At 43.8% G+C, this 24,040-nt stretch overlaps 1 protein-coding gene across 2 annotated transcripts in view; it reads left to right on the forward strand.

The window, feature by feature from the left end:
- SYNJ2 (synaptojanin 2) overlaps positions 1-24,040 on the forward strand; it is a 132,667-nt gene that overhangs the window by 5,081 nt on the left and 103,546 nt on the right. Inside the window, exons 2-3 of one of the 2 annotated variants that reach the window (XM_053294060.1) lie at positions 19,175-19,387; positions 20,227-20,313. In XM_053294060.1, coding sequence (XP_053150035.1) covers positions 19,312-19,387; positions 20,227-20,313 — 163 coding nt within the window. In that variant the 5' untranslated portion in view covers positions 19,175-19,311. Of the gene's footprint in view, positions 1-13,617; positions 14,565-19,174; positions 19,388-20,226; positions 20,314-24,040 lie in introns of those variants that run through there. The other variant, XM_053294051.1, reaches the window with a different exon arrangement.

Consider the following 24,040-nt stretch of genomic DNA (forward strand, 5'->3'; position numbering starts at 1 on the left):
ATCTAGCTGAGCAGAAAGCAGAACATTCTATAGCAGTATTTCAACCCTAGCCAGCAACAATATTCACCCAGTATTCCTAACTAACATATGTGTGTTTGTTAAATCTTCCTAAAGCCTAATATAATTCAGATATAGACAGAAAAGGGGGGGGGGGTAAGGAAGGTTAAGGACTGGCATGGTTTGGGGAGATCAGGAATTAGTAGAGGGACGAGGGGAAGGGAGAAGAAGGGGAAAGGATGAAGGGATCCAAGGCAGCATATTATCAGGATCAGAGGCTTGAGAGCGGTGGATCTTTCAGCTGAAGGAATGAGGCTTCTGGCTGGAGACAGGAGCTTTTGGATCAATCTTGCAGTTTGCTCAGAGCACGGCTGAGTCAGAGCATCATGGCTGGGGAAGTCTTGACTTCTCACTGCGCAGTGGAAGTCACAGACAGTTCCTGTCCATGGACAGAGTTCCTGCCTCTAGCCCCGCGGCTTGGGCAGCAAACTCTTGGGCAAGTCTTGCTTGTAGGCAGAAGATTGCATGTAGGCACAAGAGTGCTTGTAGGCAAGAGACTGCTAGTCCTCTGTCCAGTAAGCCTCATTCTTTATAGTTGTATCTTCCTTTGATCTCCGATCATCTTTCCTGGGTCCCAAAAGGTGACAACTTGCTGCTACCTTCTGGATAATGTCTTTTAATTAATCAGGATATTGGCCAGTCCAGAGAGATCTGAATCTCATCTTCTGTAAACTGTGTGCTTAGAAGGGGGGGTGGGGACATTGCCCAAAGCAAATCTGCATCTCTGAGCGGCAAATGGGCATTTGTCCCAGATTTGCTAGCCTCATCCCAAAAAGGTGTTAAAGTGTTAGTAAAGTAAGAATTAAAGTCTATAGGTGTTTTCTTTGTATGCATCTACCTATGTTGAATTTCTATAGAGAGCAATTGAGTCAATCATTGACAAGGATTAACATGGACTTCTTGCAACAGGAGAGGGGAGATCAGCCTCTGGCCTCTTCCACAGACATTATCTGATAGTGAGTCACATTTTAGCATTAGGATTGTTCTGGCCTGGCTTTTGTGCTTCCTTGAGTACCCATTTCACAATACAATGCTGGATCGCCTCTTCCCTCACAGACCAGTTGAGATCTGGGGTGTCAATTCACCCTGAGCCCAGGCATTAATTGAACTCTTAATATAAAATGAAATCAGACACAGGCCTGAATTCCATATACTTCTGGGTTGGTACCTCTGAGTCTATTATGTTGTGGTGCCCATAACAATAGAGTCTTCGTTACAAAACGAGAAGAGTCTTAGGGCACGCTTAAGGCCTACAGGTGTCTGCAACATAATAGCCATGTCATCCGCATATAATAGTATGGAGACATGCCTATTGGCTAGCTTTGGTGGATGAATGGAAAGGGTAGACAAACCAAGTAACCACAGAATTAACATAGATGTTAAATAAAATAGGAGCAAGTATACAGCCCTGGCGTACTCCTCTAAAAGTTGGAATTTCCGATGTTAACTGTCCATTTGGGCCATAACCAACTTTCAAATAAGTTTGCTTATGTAAGCCAACAATGAGCTTGAGTAATCTTTTATCTATACCAAGAGCTTCCAGTTTAGACCAGAGTGTCTCTCTAGAAACTGAATCAAATGCAGCTTTAAGATCTATAAATGTTACATAAAGTCCTGAACCTGGGCACCTAGAGTACTTTTCTGCCAGAAATTGAAGGGTAAAAGCATGTTCCATAGTGGAACAGCCTTCCCAGAAGCCTGCCTGCTCAATAGCTAAGATGTTATTGGCATCAATCCAGTCTAGAAGTTTTGTCAGAAGATGCCTTGCATAAATTTTGCTGATAACATTAAGTAAGCTGATGGGACGATAGTTGGCTGGGTCCTCGCGCCTACCTTTTTTATAAAGGGGAATTATTATAGCTAGGCTCCAGTCACTAAGTATGTTAGCAGTGGTATCTATATAGGTAAATAACAAAGCTAGAACTGTGACCCACCATTTAAGATTCGCTCTGATAACTTCAATAGAAATATTATCACAACCAGGGGCTTTGCCACTACTAAATTTCTGAATAAGTTTTTCAATCTTTGAACAAGAGACTGGGTTCCATCTAAAGGTATCCCCACTTAACTGCTCAGCATTATACGTCCAAGATCATCCTTATTATAAAGCTTTAGAAAATGTTGTTCCCATGCCTGAGAAGGGATCGCAGAAGCTGGAAATATAGATGTTTTCAAGAGAGCAGGTAAGACAAGCTTCCAAAACTTGGACTGATTGTTAGATCTAGCAGCTTCAATTAAATTACACCAGTTTTTGTTAACAGCTTGTGTCTTCTTCTCCCTAAGCAACCTCTTATAGGCAGATTTCATTGAGAGCGCCTTTCGTCTATTCTCCAAAGAAGGTACTGCTCTATAAACTGAAAAGGCCCTAAGTGTATTATCTTTCACAATACAACAATCCCAATCAAACCAAGAACAAGACGACTTGGCATGATTTGGATTTTTGTTTGGATATGCTGAGGTGACAAAAATTGGGTGCAACAATGCTAAAATCGAAGGAAAATGATCTAACGTCGAATGCCCCTGGGTGTCAGTAGATCCTATTACAATTGCTTCCCGTAAACTACACACCTCAGCTGACCCAAGCACATTGCCGACTTGTATAGCGAGTTCCTCAGACCACCTCAGTCTTTGATGATTACTGTTCCCAGGGTCTCCTTCCAACGATCCAGCTGCACCTCTTGAACCCACGCCCAACCAAAGCTTCAAGAGCATAGGGTGAAGATCACTTTCTAGTCTGGGGATAATCTGGAAGCTCAAAACCCTTGACAACACACTGGAGAAAACAGCAACATAATCAATTAAAGATGGTTTGGCCCTTGCCCAATGCATATATTCCGCCAGAAAATCTGAAGGGACTGAGCCATTAAGCAGCCATAAATCCTCCTTCACTCCCAGTAGCAAAAGATTAACCCCCCGAGAATCACACCTAGCATCTTTTGATTGTCTGGCCAGAAGCAGAAAAGGGGTTGGGAGGAGGAGTGGAAAATGATTATATTTCCCAAAAATAGTAGCATCATCTGGACCCACTCGCGCATTAAAGTCCTCCACCAAAATCAGGTAAATATCACTAAAGGTAGTCCAAATATCTGCAATAAATTTCTCCAGCCTCATCCACAAGCTCTTTTTATAAGAACAAGAGCTAACTGGAGGAACATAAACATTTATCAAAATAAAATTAAAATTGTCCATGTTAAAAAGCACAGCCAAGGCCTCTGATTCTAGAGATCCAATTATATTGGCTTTATAATGGAGCATAGAGGATACCAAAACTGCAATACCTCCAACTAATCTAACACCCCCTGGCCCGGAAGTAGCATTCAAAACATAAGAAGAATAACCAGGTAAGTAAATGTCATCCCTCATCCGAGTCTCCTGGAAGGCTAACAAATCAAAGCCCAAGATAAAGGATAAAAAGTCTGGATCTCGAAGTTTGGAATTAAGCATCCCAACATTCCAGACTAACAGAGAAAGGGAAAATGATGACCACATTAGTCAATTTAAGCCAGCAGAAGAAGATGGTCCAGAAAGAGAGGAATGGCAATGAGCATGGACAGTTTCAGAACGAAAGTCATTAGGTAATCCAGCCACCTTGTCCACCAAGACTTGACCACTGTCCCGCAATGCCATCCTACATAGGTCCACCACATCACTGCTAAAACAAGGCCTCTCACATGATTATAGTTTCTAACTCAGATTAGATGTAGAGGCTGAAGCTATATCCTGAAGCAAAAGGGAAGAGTCCAAAAGGCCCAAAAATGGTGATCCGGAAGCTTTACCCACACTCAGATCAACAAGATCATTTGCAGTATCCACATGAGAAACCGAGATAGAATGCAGCTCCTAAATGGACTTTGAAAGTATTTCAGTAAAACCTAGAGAAAATTTAGGCTCAGGAGAATTAGGATTAAGAACTGAAGCAGGATGCGGAAACACTGAATTGCTAGTCAGTCTACCTTGTGATGCAGCCTCAAAAGAGGCATTCAGCCTTTGATCTTGAGAATTATTTGAAGTGAACACTTTCTTAACAGGCACGGAAGAATTTTCAGGGCAACAAGCCTGGGAGACTCCAACACCAAACTCAAGAGCAAGTCCGTCAGCTCAGTTAGGGACTCCGTTGGGCAGTGGGGCGATCAGTACACCAACAGAAGTCCCAGTCTATCCCTGGTCCCCAAACTTAAGTACACACATTCAATATGGTCAGACACTTCAACAGGGATCCTGGCAAGGGAGATATTGTTCTTAAAGACCACAGCCACTCCACCTCCCCACTCATATCCCCTCCCCGCTCCTCAACAGAGTACCTGGGGCCAATGTTGCTGGGGCCAGTGGGAAAACTTCCTGTGTTGTGGACTTTGTTTCTCTAGAATATTTCCATTTGCAAAGTATGCAGAGGTAGGCTATAGCGCTGGGAGGAAAAAACCTACTTGATCACTGTTCAGGAAAATTGTATCATTTAGATTTCTGGTCACTGTAGATTTCTGGATTTGTTGGGGGCTACCAACATATAACACCTATTAACAATATGAAGGTGCCGGCTTGAAATAAGGAGTGCAACTAAATTATTAACTCACTGAGCCCCCTCCCATGGTGTCACTCCTCCATTTAAACTTTCAGGTTCCTTAAACTCCCAAAGTTGATTTTGGTTTAAAAAAAGAAAGATGTTAGGGGTGAAATATCTGGATCTGCCATATATTGATTCAGACTATTAGTCCACCTTACTCAGTATTGTCACTTCAGTTAGCAGCAGCTCTCCAAGGTTCAAGAGAAAGATTTTCCCAGCAATTCTGCCACAGTTCTTTAACTGGAGAGACTGGGGACTTAACTGGAGACCTTCTGCATGAAAAGCATGCATTCTGCCATTGAACAATGACCTCTCCCTTGAACATATGTCTGCATGCTGTATCTCGTTTGGACCTTAGTAGCTCAGAGGTAACACTGGCATATATAGCCAAATTATGTGTGGGTTTCCTAATGCACGTCATGCTTAAGATGGTTTGTATACTGAAACCAAAGAAAAGAAAAGGCTTGGCTTTCAGTAATTATGCAGCAAAGATAACAGTGGCATTGTTTACAACTGACTAAGAGTAGTGTTTAAAAAGCTATTCAAAACACAGACCAAACCTTACTGCAAGAAAAATAGTTTGCAGCACTGTTGGAAAAGTAAAGAAAGCAGAACCTACATCTTGAGATATGATTGGGTTCTCCACCCCCCAGAACATCGTTTTTTCCCAAAACACAGGCTTCTCTGTTCGCTCTATTAAGTCCCCACCCCCACTGTTAGATTTTAAATGCAACCATTGTGATCATGGCTGTGTTGTCCTAAAACAAAAGTCCTGAAAGAACTGAGCTACACATTGTAACCAGAATGCAATTGTGTGGTGTTAAGCGAGGAAAATTATTATTTTTGTTCTTATTAAAGTATGCAATGAACTTTTCTCTTCTGTTTAGTGAATGTTTTCTCAAATGGGCACCAATGCCTGGGAGATGTGCCTCTTTGTCCCATTAAGACTGGGAACTAGGATATACTTACCAGTTTGGGTAAGGCTGGGAAGAGTACTCTACAATGAAGGGAGGGGCAGAAAAGAAAGCAATTTTTAAAGCCAGAATGTACTTAGCAGGTAAAACACATTAGCCTACATACTAATATTGCATGCGTGTAAAAACATTTTGCACATATAAGAGGGGAGAGGCAATTTCTGCCAATCCGCCCTTCCCCCTGCTGCCCCATTCTCTCCTGAAAATGTCCCTGAGAGTTGGGGGGCTCAATTTTCTGAGCACATTGGGGACAGCAGAGGGAAGAGAGGATTGGCGAAAATAATTTCTCCCTGCACCCTTTTGTGCCATGAAGTGTTTTTCCGTAGGCACACGTTAGTATGTGAGGCACTGGATTTCCCAAAGCGCTAATTTGCAAAAGGGAGCCATGGTATGTTGCCAGTGTGGCAGGGGGACTCCAAATGTATCCATTTTGCTTTGGGCCACTGATGTTGTTTTATAGACTAGCCCCGGTCTGCCTAGGTGCCTGTCTGTTCCTCTGCTCAGCAAACTTATTTGTAAACAAACAAACATTACAAAAAGTACCTATTTGTATAAGTAAATAAATATTGCCTCCTGTGCTCTTTCCCCGCAAAAGAAAGTAAATCCAGAAGATCTGCCCTGGAACTCAAAGTGGGGAATGCATAACCCAGTAATACATACCTTTCAAAACCACGTAATTGCTGGGGCCTGAGAGAAAAGGGTAATTATATCAGTGAGACAGACCATCACTCCTTGATAGAGGCATGTATGTTTTTGTGTGACTGTGAGGGGCATATGTTGGGCAGCACCAGTGACATCACTGATAGTAAATGTCATAAGCACTAAGCAATAGGTGGCCATAACATTTAGACAAAAATCATACTTACCTCCAATGCAGGAACACCTGTTGTGATACTGGGTAGAAGTTTTAGCAAGTGCCTTGTGAAGCACTATGAAAACATTAACTATTTTAAATGCAGCACAGCAGCAATCTTAAGATTTTTCAGAACTCAGGGTGCAGGCTACATACCAGCTGCCTTAAAGCTTTATACTGCAAAGGTCATTCCGCAATTATTGTATGGCATACAACTAGGTCCATACTCAAGGTTTGACACTTTGGAATGAAGCCAATCAGGGTTCTTGAGGAATTTATTTGGTACACCAAAATGTACAGCAAATGTGACTTTAAGGACAGAGGCTGGCTTCATAAAAATTGAATCTCAGGCCTGGCTTTTGATTATTTATTTCTGGTTGAAAATACATCTGCGACCAGTTGGTTTAATTCCTGAGTTTCTTTCAGTTAGTCCCCAGCCATTATGGTGTACTACAGTAAGTACGAAGCTCACCTCTCTAGGCTTAGACCCAGCCCAACTGCTGGAATTGGGTCTAGTGAACGCGAAAAGAGTAGTGAAACAACGCTTTGTTGATATTGAGGTCCAAGAAAACTGGGCTGTGCTTCCAGAGTTTGATAGAGCTATAAGAACTAATATGGATCTTTTCCCCGCAAAATATCTGTCGACAATTACTTTCTCTAAGTTTCGATGGATATTCACAAGAGTAAGGGTTAATTCCTTTCCATCCGCACTTCTAGCTGGGAGGTTTCAAGGTGTGCCTTTAGAAGAACGACACTGCCATTGTGGGTCAGGAGATACAGAAACTGTCGCACATATCCTTCTCCACTGTAATCTCCATTTGTATCCCAGGGAACGCCTTATTGCTCCTCTAATATGTAAACTGGCAGATCAATCCAATGCTAACCTTGTAAAACATCTGCTTTCAGACAAAGATGCTTTAATTTCTATTCCTGTAGCTAAGTTTAGTTATATTGCTTTTAAAAGGTATAATGGAATATCACCCCAATCTTAAACTGTATATATGTATATACATATTTTAATGTTTACTGGTTTTTACTCTCTGTTTGGTCAATGGCTGTAAATAAAATTACATTACATTAACTATTTTGCTATTGATGGTAGTGCAATGATTAAAATAATTTATTTATAGACCACTTTAACATCTCTTCTCAAAGCAGTAAACAACAAAACAAAACAAAGCTCTGTCACATTTCTGAAAATGTATTGCCTGTGGAAGCTTCAACATGCTGAGTGTAGGGGACAGGCTGGAATACATCAGGAACTACAGAACTGTACCTGTAGACACAATTTTGAAATACGACAACCGAATGTGCTTTAGTGACCTAGTATAGAAGCACTAATTAGTCCTGAGATCATGGCAACAGAGCAACAGAATAATGAAAATACTTCCTAGCTTTTCTGGCATGCAATAAGAAATTTACTAAAACAGAACTGCCTCCTAGTACAGAACAGGAGATTTAAATCCTTTCTAACGACCTCACTAGTAATTTCCCCCCAGTTTATTTAATCTGTGTACTGTGCATCTGAATTTAAATGTACTAGGTATCTTTTACAGTGACAAAGGAGCTTTGAGCAATCCTCAAGGAAATACTGTAATACGTAATGATATGATTAACTATTGTTTCTGTTCACTTATCTGCACTGTTTTTCCTTTACTGTTGGGAGCTGGCTTTTCAGAAAAGCTTAGTTCCCATTGTACTTAACATATTGGAATTATAACAATTTGGTTGTGTGTGTGTGTGTGTGTGTGTGTTTGTATTACTGATGGTCTACATAGACATTCAGGTTTTTGGTGACTGTCTTTAATATTTTAAAAACTGATCTGATTTCTTTTGAAAACATAAACCTTGATAAAACCATATTACATAAATTGTAGATGTGTCATTTTTCAAAATCAGTTTTACAACCTATTAAAGACAGAAGCCTGACCCATGTAAGAAAATGGAAGTAGTAAGGTTTAAACTAGTGATTAGCAATTAGATTGGCTGGTGGGCTACTCCAGGACAAAGAACTTGAGTGGGGTGCCATGTTTTGGGGGCAGCCTAAAAGTAATCATTTATCTGGCCCATCTCCTTTGACATACTTCAAGGAAGGCAGTATATGCTCTAGTTGACTTATTCACTCACCTCTTCTGTACTGGAAGTGGGAGGGGACAGATCCAGGGCTTGGCAAAGCATAATTGCTTATTTTAGGTACACAGTCTTTTTTCACTGTACACACCTAAACATTTAAGGTGTGTGTATGACAAATGCATATGTTTCAAAAAAGTAGAGGTAAAGTGTACCATCAAGTTGATTTCAACTCCTGGTGCCCACAAAGCACTGTGATTTTCTTTGGTAGAATAGAGGAGGGGTTTACCATTGCCTCCTCCTGCACAGTATGAGATGATGCCTTTCAGCATCTTCCTATATTAGGAAGCCCGGAAGCCCAGCAGAGAGGGAAAGGGAGAGTCCATCTATCTCCCACCCAGTGATGCCTGGAGTGAGAGACCAGGTGGGTGCTGGGGTTCCTTCTGTTGTTGCCTGCCTGCCTTTGCTTCCCCTGTGGGGCTGCAGCCTCAGGTTAACATCTGTGGGAGGCGTGGGCAGGATTGGGACCAGTCCCTGAGTGACTCAGCTGTTCCTCGGGTCACCTGCTCAGTTTTGGGCTTTATAGGAAGGCTCCTTGTGGCGGCGGGGTTGCAACCGAAGGGGCAACACCGAAGGGCGTCGCCCCTTCGGGGGAGCCACTTAGGGGGAGAACGAGGGCAAGGGCTAGAGGACTTCTGTTTAATTAGTTTTAAGCTGTTTTAGACTTGGGTTGAAGTTGCTATAATGTGTTTGGGTTCATCTGGAGATGGGGGGACAGGGGGTGCCTTTGTTGACTATGGGGCAGCTATCCCGGTGGTGGTGGGGAATAGAAGAAGTAACGTTGGCAGGTCAGCGGGCTGTTCCAGGGGAAGGGTAGTCAGAAATTTAATAGCTGTCTCCCCTTCTGGCTGTCCTGCCAGCTCTTTGACCTCGGGGAGCACTGCCAATAACCCACATAGCTTTTCTCTGCTCCTCTGTAATGCCAGGTCAGTCCAAAATAAATCTGAACTCATCCATGATTTGATCATGGCTGAAGGGGCCGACCTGGTATGTATTACCGAGACTTGGTTGGGGAAGGTTAGTGGTCCAGTTTGGTCCCAGCTTCTCCCTCCAAGATATACTGTAGAGGAGCAGATGAGGGGACGTGGGTGAGGAGTTGGGTGGCTGTGGTCTATAGGGATAACATCTCCCTTACCAGGGTCCCTGTCAGGGTATCGGGCCATATTGAATGTGTGTACTTGATTCTGGTGACCAGGGATAGACTGGGACTTCTGTTGGTGTACCGATCGCCCCGCTGCCCAGTGGAATCCCTTACTGAGCTCACGGACTTGGTCGCGGAACTTGCGTTGGAGTCTCCCAGACTCTTGGTGTTGGGGAACTTCAATGTTCATTTCGGGACCAATCTGTCCGGGGTAGCTCGGGAGTTCTTAGCGGCCATGACAACTATGGGCCTATCCCAAGTGGTCTCTGGACCGATGCATATTGTAGGTCACACGCTTGATTTGGTCTTTTACTCTGATCAGGGTGGTGAACCGTGGGTGGGGACTCCTGTGATTTCCCCATTGTCATTGACGGACCACCATATGGTTAAGGTTGGACTTACAACCTCTTCCCACCTCCGCGGGGGCGAGGGGCCCATTAGAATGGTCCACCCGAAGAGGGTATTGGATCCACTAAGATTCCAAGAAGCCTTGGAGGGATTTAATGTTGGCTTTGCTGCTAATCCTGTTGATGCCCTGGTTGAGAATTGGAACAACCTGCTCACCAGGGCAGTAGACACGATTGCTCCCAAGCGTCCCCTCCAACCCGCTTCAAATTTGGCCCCTCGGTATACGGAAGATCTACGGGGGCTGAAGTGGCAAGGTAGGTGACTGGAGCGCAAGTGGAAGAAGACTCGACTTGAAACTGACAGATTGCGACCTATGCTGATCTATGCTCAGACAATACGTGTGGCTCTTTTCTGCTCGTATTGCCTCTGCGAGGTCATGTCCAGCAGAGATGTTCAGGATTGTGAGGGGATTAGTATCTGCCCTCCATCCCTTGAACCAGAATTTGGAGACATTAGTTACCTGCTGTGATGTGTTTAAAGAGTTTTTCACAGATAAAATCTCTTAGATTCAGGCTGACCTAGATGGAGACTCCACAATTAATTTGATGTCTGAGTTGGAGGTGCCCAACAACTCTTCTTATGTGATTCGACTGGATCGGTTTCAGTTTGTGATTCCTGAGGATGTGGACAAGCTGCCTGGAGAGGTGAGGCCTACCACTTGTTCTCTTGACCATTGTCCAACATGGCTTGTTCGATCTAGCAGGAAGGTTGTTGTAGACAGCCTGGTGGAAATCATAAATGCATCTCTGAGGGAGGGCAGGATGCCTCCTTGTCTTAAGGAGGCAATCATTAGACCTCTTCTAAAGAAGCCTACATTAGATCCCTCAGAGTTGAGCAGTTATAGGCCTGTTGATAACCTCCCATGGCTGGGCAAGGTAATTGAGAAGGTGGTGGCCTCTCAGCTCCAGGCAGTCTTGGAGGAAACTGATTATCTAGACCAGGCCTGCTCAACTTAGGCCCCCCAGCTGTTTTTGGACTACAACTCCCATAATTCTCAGCCACAGCAGCCAATAGCCAGGGATTATGGGAATTGTAGGCCAACATCTGCAGGAGGGCCGAAGTTGAGCAGGCCTGATCTAGACCCATTTCAAACTAGTTTTCGGGCGGGCTATGGGGTGGAGACTGCTTTGGTCGGCCTGATGGATGATCTCCAATTGGCAATTGACAGAGGAAGTGTGACTCTGTTGGTCCTTTTGGATCTCTCAGCGGCTTTCAATACTATCGACTATAGTCTGAGGGGGTTGGGACTTCTGGAATGTCTGAGGGGGTTGGGGATGGGAGGCACTGTTCTACAGTGGTTTTGCTCTTACCTCTTGGATAGATTCCAGATGGTGTCAATTGGAGACTGTTGCTCTTCAAAATCTGAGCTTAAGTATGGTGTCCCTCAAGGCTCCGTTCTTTCTCCAATGCTTTTTAACATCTACATGAAACTGCTGGGAGAGATCATCAGGGGATTTGGAGCTGGGTGTTAGCAGTACGCTGATGACACCCAGATCTACCTCTCCATGTCAACTTCTTCAGGAGCTGGCATATCCTCTCTAAATGCCTGCCTGGAAGCAGTAATGGGCTAGATGAGGGAGAATAAACTGAAGCTGAATCCAGATAAGACAGAGGTACTTATTGTGCAGGGTCAGAACTCTAGAGATGATTTTGATCTGCCTGTTCTAGATGGGGTCACACTTCCCCTAAAGGAACAGATTCACAGTCTGGGAGTACTTCTGGATTCACACCTCTCCCTGGTATCTCAGGTTGAGGCGGTGGCCAGGGGTGCTTTCTATCAGCTTTGGCTGATACGCCAGCTGCACCCGTTTCTCGAGATCAATGACCTCAAAACTGTGGTACAACTGTTGGTAACCTCCAGACTAGACTTTTGTAATGCGCTCTACGTGGGGCTACCTTTGTACGTAGTCCGGAAACTTCAATTGGTTCAGAATGCGGCAGCCAGGTTGGTCTCTGGGTCATCTTGGAGAGACCAGGTTACTCCTTTACTGATGGAGTTACACTGGCTGCCAATAGGTTCCCGGACAAAATACAAAGTGCTAGTTATAACTTACAAAGCCCTAAACGGCTTAGGCCCTGGGTATCTAAGAGAGCGTCTACTTCATTATGAGCCCCACCGCCCATTGAGGTCATCAGAGGAGGTCCGTCTCCATTTACCGCCAGCTCGTTTGGTGGCTACACAGAGACGGGCCTTCTCGGTCGCTGCCCTGAGATTCTGGACGCTCCCTGCTGAGATACGATCCTCCCTATCTCTGGCAATTTTCAAAAAACACCTGAAAACCCATCTTTTCACCCAAGCTTTCTCAGCTTCCTAAATTTTGGGGATTTAATACCTGGTTTATTTTAAAATTCAAAACCTGATTTCGGGGTTTTTAATCACTGTAATTGTCTAATTGTTGTTTTAAAATGTTTTTAAATTGTTAATTGTTGTTTTTTAATTTGTTTTAGCTCTTTACTGTTTTAGTGGTTTATTTTAATTGTAAACCGCCCTGAGCCATTTTGGAAGGGCGGTATATAAATCAAATTAATAATAACAACAATAACAACAAATTGCTGCTGCCTGATATTGTACCAGCGGGGATTCGAACCAGTAACCTTCTGCTTGTTAGTCAAACATTTCCCTGCTGTGCCACTTAAGGTGACTTCAAACAAGTACATTAACCAAAAAGCTATGATGGTTCTTCCCTGTAGAGTGAACACCTGGAGACAAAGCTACTTTATTTCCATGAGTGGTGAGAAGTCCAGGTCATTGCTATAAGGTCAGTTTTCCTGCAGATGAAAACACAATGGAGATGTATGTTGCCTTTGCAAAATTTGTTTTATAAACAAATGTACAAACAGGTCCTTGAAGTAGACACCTAGAACAGACCACTACTAGCCTGATCAGATTCCCACAGTGAGAGCCCTGCACTCCTAAACTGCTTCCAGTTTATTATTAATAATAATAATTATTTATTCAATTTTATACCACCCTTCCAAAAATGGCTCAGGGTGGTTTACACAGAGAAATAACAAATAAATGAGATGGATCCCTGTTCCCAAAGGGTTCACAATCTAAAAAGAAACAGAAGATAGACACCAGCAACAGTCTCTGGAGGGATACTTTTCTGGGGGTGGATAGGGTGTTACTCTCCACCTGCTAAATAAAGAGAAGCACCACGTTAAAAAGTGCCTCTTTGCCAAGTTAGCAGGGGGTCTTGGAAATAATATAATTGCATTCAATCAACCCCTAATCATGATTCATGTAAAACTGTAGCTTTTCTACACCAACCTTTCCATCCACACATACATGCATGCTACAGTTTTCTTAACTTCTGAGTATATCAGAAACGTGAGTACATCCAAGCTGGCCAGGCCAATGATATAGATTCAACACAGGATTTTATTTTATTTTTTAAAAAGAAAAGTGAACAGCTGGTTAGCAAGGCTAAAATATCTCATTGGGCCAGGAAGTGAGAAAGAATGCAAAGGGGGGAGGGGGAGGAGTGAAAATTCTGGCTGGTGGCCAATCCAGCTGCCTTGTCTCCCAACAAACCCTGTTAAGCGTGTTCTGCTGCCCCGGGCGTCAAGTTCAGGCTTCCTTCTTGCCCTCGCCTGCAGCTGTCTGCCGGGAGTGAAAAGAGCAGCTCAGGTACCTTTCCTCTCGGGGGAGCCAGCGGCACCGACTCAAAGGCTCTCACCTGGCTCTCGATGAGAAGGAGGCGGGACTAGAGGAACTTCAACCCGTCCAGAAAGTGTGTGCGGAGGGGAAAGAGAGAGCAGCGTGGAAGGAGGAGGAGGAGGAGCAGCAGAGGGCGCCGCCGATGTCGTCGCCTTGGGCGGCTGCAGGAGACAGGGAGGGATTTTTCCAACAAGGAAACAGAAAGTCCGGAAATTGAGCAAGAACTTGCACGAGAGCGGGATGCTCTCGGAGTCCCCCACGCACCGCAGAGGAGCCTTGAGTCTCTTTATGACTTCCCCTCCTCTGTGGTTTGGGGATCGGATTAGGAACCGGCGACTTGGCTAACTCCAGAGGAAGAATCGGCTGCAACTGGCCGTCAGAAAATGCGCTCGACGCCTCCAGAAGTTTCCAGTTTCGCGCGGGGGTGACAGTTCCCTCGCGAAAGGTTTTGTCTTGTGGGAAAGCCCGGACCACCGAGCTGCTCTGTCTTGCTTTGGAGAACTGGCGTCTGGCAGCTGAGCGGAGGGCGGGAGGGCCGGGGGTGCCCTGCCTGCCCTCTCCCCGCCGAGTCCTTCGGGGCCGTTTCTGAAGCGCGTGAGTGGGAGCTACCAACCGGGGCAATTATCTTCTCCCACCCGCCCCCAGGAAAGCAGCCTCGATGGCTCTGAGCAAAGGGCTGCGGCTGCTCTGGAAGCAGGAGCCCAGCCCAAGCGCCCTGCTCGAGGCGCGCGGCCGCCAGGACTGCCTGTTGCTGGAAGCCGGTACAATGGCTACCCTCAGTAAGTGCCTCGCGTGGGGAGGGGGTGGGCGTGGCGGCGGCGGAACTTGGCACCCACCTGCAGCTGTGGCCACGTGCATTGCGGGAGGGGCTGCTGCTGCTTTTCAGAGGGAAGGTGGTCGAAAAGCATTGCGGGAGCCCTGCTGGCTCAAGCCTCCTTGAGTATTTTATTTTATTGTCTATCCCGCTCTTCTTCCAAGGAGCCCAGAGCGTGTACTGTGTACTTAGGTTTCTCCTTACAACAACCCTGTGAAGTAGGTTAGGCTGAGAGAAGTGACTGGCCCAGAGTCACCCAGCAAGTCTCATGGCTGAATGGGGATTTGAACTCGGGTCTCCCTGGTCCCAGTCCAGCACTCTAACCACAACACCACGCTGTGTAGTAGCCTAATTCCCCCCACGAGGCTAAAAGAACAAGAAAGGAAACTTCAAAGCCTCTTAAAAATTGGTTTTTGGAAACACTGTTTTTGGGCCCAATGCCTTTCGAGTAGATATCCTTCTGGAGGGGCATTAATAACACAAAGCTGCCTTCTGCTCCCGCCCCCAGCATTCAGAATGGCACACTTCTTCTGAATCTGACAGTTCCATTTAGCTGCTGTAGCGTAATAGCTGCTCTTGGTAGAGCTGTCCTCCCTGAGTTATGTCATTACTCTTCTAAAGCCACCTGAACTAGTGCCCATCACATATCTTCTTGTGGATTCCATCGTGTGGCGTTAGATGCTGGGCTTTGGTATAGGACAGTGGTTCCCCACCTGGATTCCTCCAGACGTTGCTGAACTACAACACCCATCATTCCCAGCTACAATTTATTGTAGTTCAGCAACATCTGGAGGAACTCAGGTGGGGAACCACTGGTATAGGAGAAGGTAGAGGTGTGGATTTGGTGTGGCACTGTGCTTGGCTTTCCGAGGCTCATTTCTGTTATTCCTGTTGTCAATTTCTGAAAAGCTAAGAGAGAGGCTGTTCCTCCTGATTTCACTGGCTCCACCTCCTATGATCACCTGCCATTCTCAGCTGAAAATGAAGTTAATACAGTAGGTCTGAAGAATTTGTGAAAGCTGAGTGCAGCCAGGTGCTTGACAACCCATCCCCCACCCAATGCCTGAAGCAAAACTGGGAGCGTTAATGAGTCATTTTATTGAGTCATCATATATGGCTGGAGGACTCTGTGACTTGGTAGATCACAAGTTTTCCAGGCTAACAGTAAAGAAAACCAGGTTAGGTATTTTGATGAGTGTTTCTGAGAAGCAGGCAAAAACCAAACATTAACACGTCTCTCTATGCAAAACTGCAGAGATTGGTATATCAAAAGTATCCTGGGATGACCTCTGTACATGTATGTTTTGTTCAAATTGTACATCAGCAGGATCTTGTTGGCCTATTTATAGTATCAGTAAACTATATAATATATATTTGATTGGTATTTTAGGATTGTCCCTTTTTTCTTCCTTGCATCTCTTAGTTATAGTCCCAGCCATGCTTCAATAGTCCCATTTATGTTTCAAATCACTGTTAGCTGTCCTGAATCCTTGGGGTGTAGTTACCATATACATCAAAATATCTGGGAAATTTCAGTCTTGGTATAATGTCAATTGTACTATATATATATATATATATACACACACACACACACCCCATACAGACTGCTAAACTCGTGAATTTTCAGATTTAGATATTTAGAGTTACCATATATCTGACATTATACTTTAGAATGCTATCATAAAGGGTACTACATGGAAGAAGCTCCCACTGATTTCACCATCATTTGCTTCCAAATAATCTTGAAGTACTTTAGTATCTACTAGTAGACATTAGGCCTGTTACATTAACGGGTGCTAGAAGAGTTGTGTTAGAAGAGCGCTAGAAGAGTTGCGCTAGAAGAGTTGCCCACGGCTCCGGCCGGGCCCACCACCCGCTGCCGCCCGCGGCTCCGGCCGGGCCCGCTGCCGCCGCCCCGGCTGGACCCGCTGCCGCCCGCCGCTCGCATGTGCACACAAACTGCACATAGGGAAGAGAGCTGGTCTTGTGGTAGCAAGCATGACTTGTCCCCTTATATTAAGCAGGATCTGCCCTGGTTGCATACGAAAGGGAGACTAGAAGTATGAGCGCTGTAAGATATTCCCCTTAGGGGATGGAGCCGCTCTGGGAAAAGCATCTAGGCTCCAAGTCCCTTCCCTGGCATCTCCAAGATAGGGCTGGGAGAGATTCCTGCCTTCAACCTTGGAGAAGCCGCTGCCAGTCTATGTAGACAATACTGAGTGAGATGGACCTATGGTCTGACTCAGTATATGGCAGCTTCCTATGTTCCTATGCCTTGATACTGCTTCCCAGAACAAATTCATTCTGCATACAGATGGAAAAAAAATAGAGAACACTGATCCTCAGCCATTGTGGCCAATAGTCAGAGATGATGGAGTTGTAGTACAACATCTGTAGGAGGGCTGAAGTTGTGCAGCCCTGATGTAAGTAACTGATAACAACGATGAAGTGTCGTGGGCCCAGGACAGAACTGTGTGGGACCCCATTGAAATGTCCCTTCATTTTGATGAGGAACCATTGCTGAACACCCCTAGAGTATGAATCAAGGGGATTCAGTTTGTGAATCCACTTGATGGTGTTCTCATCTAGCCTATATTTGACTAGTTTCCAAACCAAAATATCATGGGGAACTTTGTCAAATGTTTTGCTAAAATAAAGATAAATTATGTCCATCGTATCCCCATATTTGACACAGCAGACACCTGTATGTAGAGTCGAATTCACACAAATCATGTGCATCCCAGTCAAAAATTGGTAAAAATTGTACATTATTGCGCCTTATACAGATTGGACTCTACATGCAAACACACTGGTTACATTTTATGACCAAGATGTAGCAGCCAGTAAGGTGGGGTGGAATAGGGAGGGAAGGCTCTCTACAGTCCTGTTGCCCACAGCACGTTGAATGCACCAATTTCACCTAATATGTGAATGGGGCTAAATCTTCAAAGTCTGCAACCCACACAACTTGGTATGGGTTGGTTCTGCTGGTGAGTTCCAGGCTGCAGAGGCTTACACAGTGAATACATAGTCTCTCCTTGAAATATTTCCTAAACAATCTCTATCTTAGTTGAGCCAAGAATTCTTACTGCATTTCTCTGTGCTAGGGGTACTTGAACTCTTCTTATTTTTTTGAGAGTCACTTCACATTGGGGAAAATTACCCTGGCTGAAGGTTAAACTGCATGCTTGTCAGCCCTCAGGTCTGGAGACAAAAAACTTGAGGGCCAAGGGAGGAAGCAGGAGCATATGAGACCAAAAATATTGTAAGGTTTGTAGGAAGGGGACTCTCCAATGCAGAAAGCTCATGAAAAATAAAGGCATCTGCCATTATTTATTATTTATTTATTTATTACATGTATAAACCATTCCATCCAGAAGCTCTGGGTGGTGTACAACAACTTTTAAAAAGACATAAAAACACACAGTGTTAAAAACAATATAAAAACAATTCAAAAACAATTAAAACCAATTAAAATACCTTTAAAAAACAACAACACTTACAAGCCTTGGAAGGCCCCGCCTGTCAGACATCACAACAAACAGTGGAAGGAAACATGATTTGCAGAGCTTTTGCCTCCTGACTAAATAAAAATATGAACATAATGCAAGGCCAGAGAAGGAATTAGGAAGGACTGGCAAAAAACAAACAAACAAACAAAAAAAACACCTGCTCCTCCTCAAAGGAGCCAGACTCATATTTGGAAAAACATGAGTCTGAACTGTTCCTTGCATGACATTATGCACATCATAATTCTGAATAGCATCATTACTCAGGTAAAATACAAAGTTGTGGTTATTTCCTATAAAGCCCTTAACCAGGCCGTTAAGAGAACGCCTCCATTGTAATGAACCCTGCCGCCTGTTACGATCTTCCAGAGAGGCCCAGTTATAATTGCCACCAGCTCGTTTGGTGGCAACTCAGGACCAGGCTTTCTCTGTGGCTGCCCTGGGGCTTCGGAATATGCTCCCTACTGAAATGAGAGCATCACCTTCTCTGTTTGTTTTCAGGAAGACCCTCAAGACTCCTGTTCTCACAAGCTTTTAATTATAATTAATTTTAATAATTGTTTGTTTTATATTTTTTATTGTGTCGTGTATTTTAATCTGTGTTTTTTAAATTTTGTACACCACCTAGAGATGTACATATCAGGCGGTATAAAAATATGATAAATAAAATTATGCACATTAACTAATGATGCAAAGTAATTGTAGGTGTCTATTTTCAATTTTTCCTTGTAAAAAATTAATTTCCATATGATCTTCCAAGGTTTTACTAGTTTGAATATTGGCTGCTCCCTTCTTGGTACTCCCAGGCCTTTAAGCATTTCATGCTAATCAAGGACAAACCTTGGCGTAAGAGATTTGTTTGTTACCATAATTGACATGCTATTGTAAACATTATTCTGATTCAAACAAGGGAATGAACTCTGTGGTTTTACCCCTCTTTTCTTCTGTGAAGCGTGATTTATATGGCAAAGTTCAAGCATTGCTAGCATTCTTAAAACTTGTTTCTATTTTGAAATGTCAAGTCATTCATTTTGTTTTATACTTTTACTGTGATCTATTGCCACAGTGATTCTTTTGCCCAATGAAGTGTGAAATGTCCCAATCCAGTGGCTCCAGTGTAGCTTAACTGAGTGAACAGATTCAAATGTGAAGCTCTGCAGGAGGGCTGGTTCTCTTCAAGGAGGCTGAGAAAGGTCCAGGACCATGATGGGAATTCCGAACAGTGTGCACAGAGAATTCCCTGCCATTATTTCTCCGCCATCACCACATGAGCATAGAGGTGATTTCAGAGTAATGGCTGTCTGTGGCTTCCAGCTGCATCTGGTGGGCCACTGGTGTGAAACAGGATGCTGGACTAGATGGGCCTCCTTGGGCCTGATCCAGCAGGGCTGTTCTTATGTTCTTGTGTTAGATATCAGCAGTGAGCCCTTCTGAGGCTTCTGGGTCCTTAGCAGCTGCCCTTTGATGCTGATCACTAGTTTTCATCCTGATTTCAGGTTATATTGTCTACATGCCTGAAGTTTTAAATGCAATAAGTTATCATCTTGGCACTTAAAACTATATCCCTTTATATCTCTTGGTGCTATGATTGTATTATCTCATTTCCAAAATACTGATATTTTCAGAATTTCACCCATTAAGTTTACATTAGCAAATATGTGTCTTTTAGAGTCTTGAAAACAAATTGTTCCAGCCTCTTTCTAAAAGAGCTAATATTGTACCAGCAAGTTGTTTGGTATTGGGTGTCAGTGCAAGAAAGATAAGAAATATTGTGTAAGTAATGTAGAAAAGTTACAGTTTGAAGATTGCTGTGCTCAAGGGTGCAGTGCTCCAAACGTTCTCCAGATTGCAGTCTCGCAGTCCCATGCAGTTTGCACCCAAAACACATAACCAATGTTAGAAGTTTTAATTCCTCTTTCATACACAGTGCTAAGCCTCATATCTTAATCATATTTACTTAGTCATGTCTCAGATTCCTGTTGAGCCTCTGGATACACTGCAAATTTTGGTTTGAGCTTTTCTTAACATAAAGAAAAGTAGAGTCTCCCCAGTTTTATAATGCTTTAAGCTGAACAGCTAAACAAAAATTGTTGCCTTTTTTTGATGTGATTTTCTCAGCTCCTGAAGAAAAGGAAGAAATTAAAGGGCAGTATGAAAAGCTCATGGATGCATATGGATGTTTAGGAGAGCTCCAGTTAAAATCTGGTAAGTAGCTAGTAAAAGTAATGTCATTGCAGAATCATCAAATAAACAATGTGTGAATTAATCCATGTGAGGAGAATATTCCTTAGTTAGCCAAAAAAAATCATCTGTATATTGATTGGTTAAAAAGTGGTCTGTTTTATGCTTTATTGAATTAAAAGGAAATTCTTAAGTAACGACTATGTTTAGGGTTTCTTTCTTCCTGTTGTTTAGTAATAGCTTCTTTATAAGTTTGAAAACAAGTTCTGTTTCTTTCACCAAATTTGTTATGGTCTTTATTTGTCTTGGCAGAGGAAGGAAGCATCTAGCTAGTGAACGAAGGGCTTCCTGGCTGGGAGAGGGTGATAGGTGGTGTGTCTATGCCCCAACGCCAGCCTCACCCCCTGATGCTAGCACAAAGGCATGGCTGGCATCGGAACACAGACACACCACCCATTTCCCTCTCCCAGCCGGAAACAGTAGATAAAACCTCTCAAATTGTTTCACTGCAGCAATAGGGAAAAACAATACTTCCTGAACTTCTCTCTGACTAGCTATGTAAGGCAGAGGTAGAGTTGCCACTTTCCTTCTGGACAGAGGCTGTCTGCTTTTAACAGCTGCATGACGGAAAGGAATGCAAATGGCGATTTATTTATTTATTTATTTATTTATTTATTTATTTATTTCTGTCCTAGAGAAAATGTTTCTGTTTTGGGAGCAGCTGCACCCATTTCCAGATCTGGTACAACCCCTGGTGTCTGAGACGGCACAGTGAGCCGCCACTCTGTCGCATGATGTGCTCCACACACCAGGCTCTCCATAGCCTCTGCTACCCCAATCTCTCTCACACACATACTGCCCCGCGCCCCCCACCCCACCCGGTGTAGAGTGCAGAAGCTCCCTTTAGCTGGTGATGGCAGCCACCACTGCTGTTACCACCGTCCCTACACTTACTGCCCTGCCTCTTCAAAAGGCAGAGGGCAGGGAATGGAGTGGTAGAAAGTGTGCAGGGTGGGACAAATGGGGGAGAGGAGCAGCAGGAGCCCAGCAAGATGCTGTGCTGCTATCTCTGCTAGGTAGGGGAAGGGCAGTCAGTAGTGAGTCCACTGGCAGAGATGGGTGTGAGGCAACTGCCTGTTGCCACCTTGCCAATCACTGTGCCTCATTAGTGGGCCAGCCCAGCCTGTTGTGCATCTGCGAAAAGCACAGAGTTACTGTCCATAAAAAGGATGACCCTAGTGAGAAGCATCCCCCCCTTTAAGGCCAAGCCTTCCTTACTACTTTGTATTATGAATGGCTAGTTTTCTTAATGGTAGCTCATAATTAATGAAGATTCCAACCCGCAGTTAGCGATTTTCTCTCATTTATTTTGGTGACCTAATTTGTGTTACCTGAACTCACAGCCTTTTCAGCACAATGAGCACTGTTCCCTCCTTGGGTTTCATGTGGCATCCATCTTTTGTGGCTAGGGTTGCCAGGTCTTCATCTAGTGCCTGTCCCTTCACAAGTGCTGAGGCACTGAGAGAGGCTACAGCTACTATACCTCCTACCCTGTGATAGTTCTTTTATAACCTACTTCCTCTCCTGCCTATTGCAGGCAATAGAGGCAGGTGGGTGAAGAGGCAGGGCCAACAATCAGGCGGATGGTGCAGTAGCTTCTTTGTCTCTCGGTGCTGTGAAGATTTTAAAGGAACAGTCATATCACTGGGTGAAGGGCCAGACTTGGCAGCCCTGGTGTAGACAGCATGGAGTGTTTAAAACTACGCAAAGTACAAAAAGAAAACAAGTAGAGCTTATTTGCTGGCTGATATGTGGTTTTTCTGCACATAAAAGCATGTGGAGGATTTTCTTTTCTCTTTATTTTTTCCCTCCCTCAACCCCCTTTCCTTTCCTTTTTGGTGGCATGTGGGCAGCTGAGCACAAGATCAGATGGGCACAAAGTCTAGCTTCCAACACACAATCACAACAGGGACAAGGTTGGGGTCTGTAACAAAAAGTGCTCTGTTCATATTTAGCCAAGAGTTGTGAGTGCATGTATGAGGCTGTGGTGGAGATGAGAGCTAATGCAGCCATGGCTGATGCATAATTCTGTTAGTATCCATGATTGTGTCAGAGTTGGTTTTGACCTGCAATACCTTGGCAGCCATGATACGGAAAGGCTGTGACTGCATGCATTTAGATGAGGTTTAATGAGCCATTCACTTTTATTTTCTAATTGTGTGCTTTATCTAAAAACAAAACAAAACACTTCTGGTGTATAGAAAGTGCTGACTCCTTTAATACATGACTTTGAAATAGTCTGCTTCTTGCTACAAGCGCTATGTGTTTGGTTCTGGTTTGGAGTGGGGGTGGGGTTAACTGAAAAAAAATATGGAAAGATTGAAAGTCATTGAATATGTCCAGGTTTCCCAGAATGTCTGATGATAAAGGATCATTCTAGCAGTGGCAGCAATATACCAACTCAATCATCAGGCAGAAAACCTACAAATCTTGTGAAATATGTATTAGTCATAGTGTGAATACTAGACAAGCTTAAATCCAAATATTTGATCTTGCTGGCTTGTAAAGCAGACAAAAAGGGAGCATGAGTGATCTGGCTGTGGCTAATCAGGCAGGAAGCATGATATAATTCAGAGCTTTAGAATAGCTAATGATATTGTTTTATCAAACTAGCTTCTCATCACTAGAGATGTGCTGTAAAGGGAGAATATAATCCCCTTCATCAAGGGATGAACTCTGTATACAACTTTAATAGGAACATTTTTCCTCTTGTCATTAAGTAAAACTTTTGTGCCAATCTCCGGTTAAGAATTCCTTTAATTATTCTGAGGCTGCTAAAGTTGAACAGCTACAGCCCACCCTATTTCCTGTGCAATACAATGACTCGAGGCTTTCTCTGTTGCTCTGCATTTGCACTGGAAGGCTTGTGGATTTTGTTAAGATTAACGTTTCTCAAAAACCAGTGTATTCTCTTATATTCTGTCTGCTCAGCTAGGCTGACTCACTTGAGCTCACTGTCTTCCTTTGTTGGGAGGGGCTGAAGCATAACTAACAGTCAAGTTTGTTCCAAGCTATGCCTCAAATGTGCTTCATCATATTAGATGATACAAATTTATTGTGTGAATTCTATTCTCTGTTTGTCAGGATATACTGTATCATGGTATGTAGTGATAGAGTGGATGAGAAGCATGTATATAATAGCATTATATACATTATAGAGCCCCTGGTGGCGCAGTGGTAAAAACTGCCGCCCTGTAACCAGACGGTTGCAAGTTCAATCCTGACCAAGGGCTCAAGGTTGACTCAGCCTTCCATCCTTACGAGGTCGGTAAAATGAGTACCCAGAATGTTGGGGACCAATATGCTAAATCATTGTAAACCGCTTAGAGAGCTTCCAGCTATAGAGCGGTATATAAATGTAAGTGCTATTGCTATCAGTATTTGGATTGCTTTATAGGATTTTTCCTCCAGAGAAAACCAGTTCAGTTTCTAAGATCACGTTATGAAGCATGTAGCTTTAAATTTATGTATCCTTTCAGTGCGCACAACTTTAGACTTAGACTCAGTAGTTGTGTGTTGTAGCACACACCTATGTCCCTGATGATCAGTACTTTTGAAGAAATATCTTGTAGTGCAGGGAGAGGTGTGACCTGTGCTAGAGGAGGGTACGATCCCAGTGATCCTGATCAAAATACAGAACAGTGTCCAAGGTTACCACCTTCTCTCCAACTAGTCCAGCTTTTGTTGTCAC

The sequence above is a fragment of the Hemicordylus capensis genome, chromosome 1 (genome assembly GCF_027244095.1).
Source record: "Hemicordylus capensis ecotype Gifberg chromosome 1, rHemCap1.1.pri, whole genome shotgun sequence".
NCBI lineage: Eukaryota > Metazoa > Chordata > Lepidosauria > Squamata > Cordylidae > Hemicordylus > Hemicordylus capensis.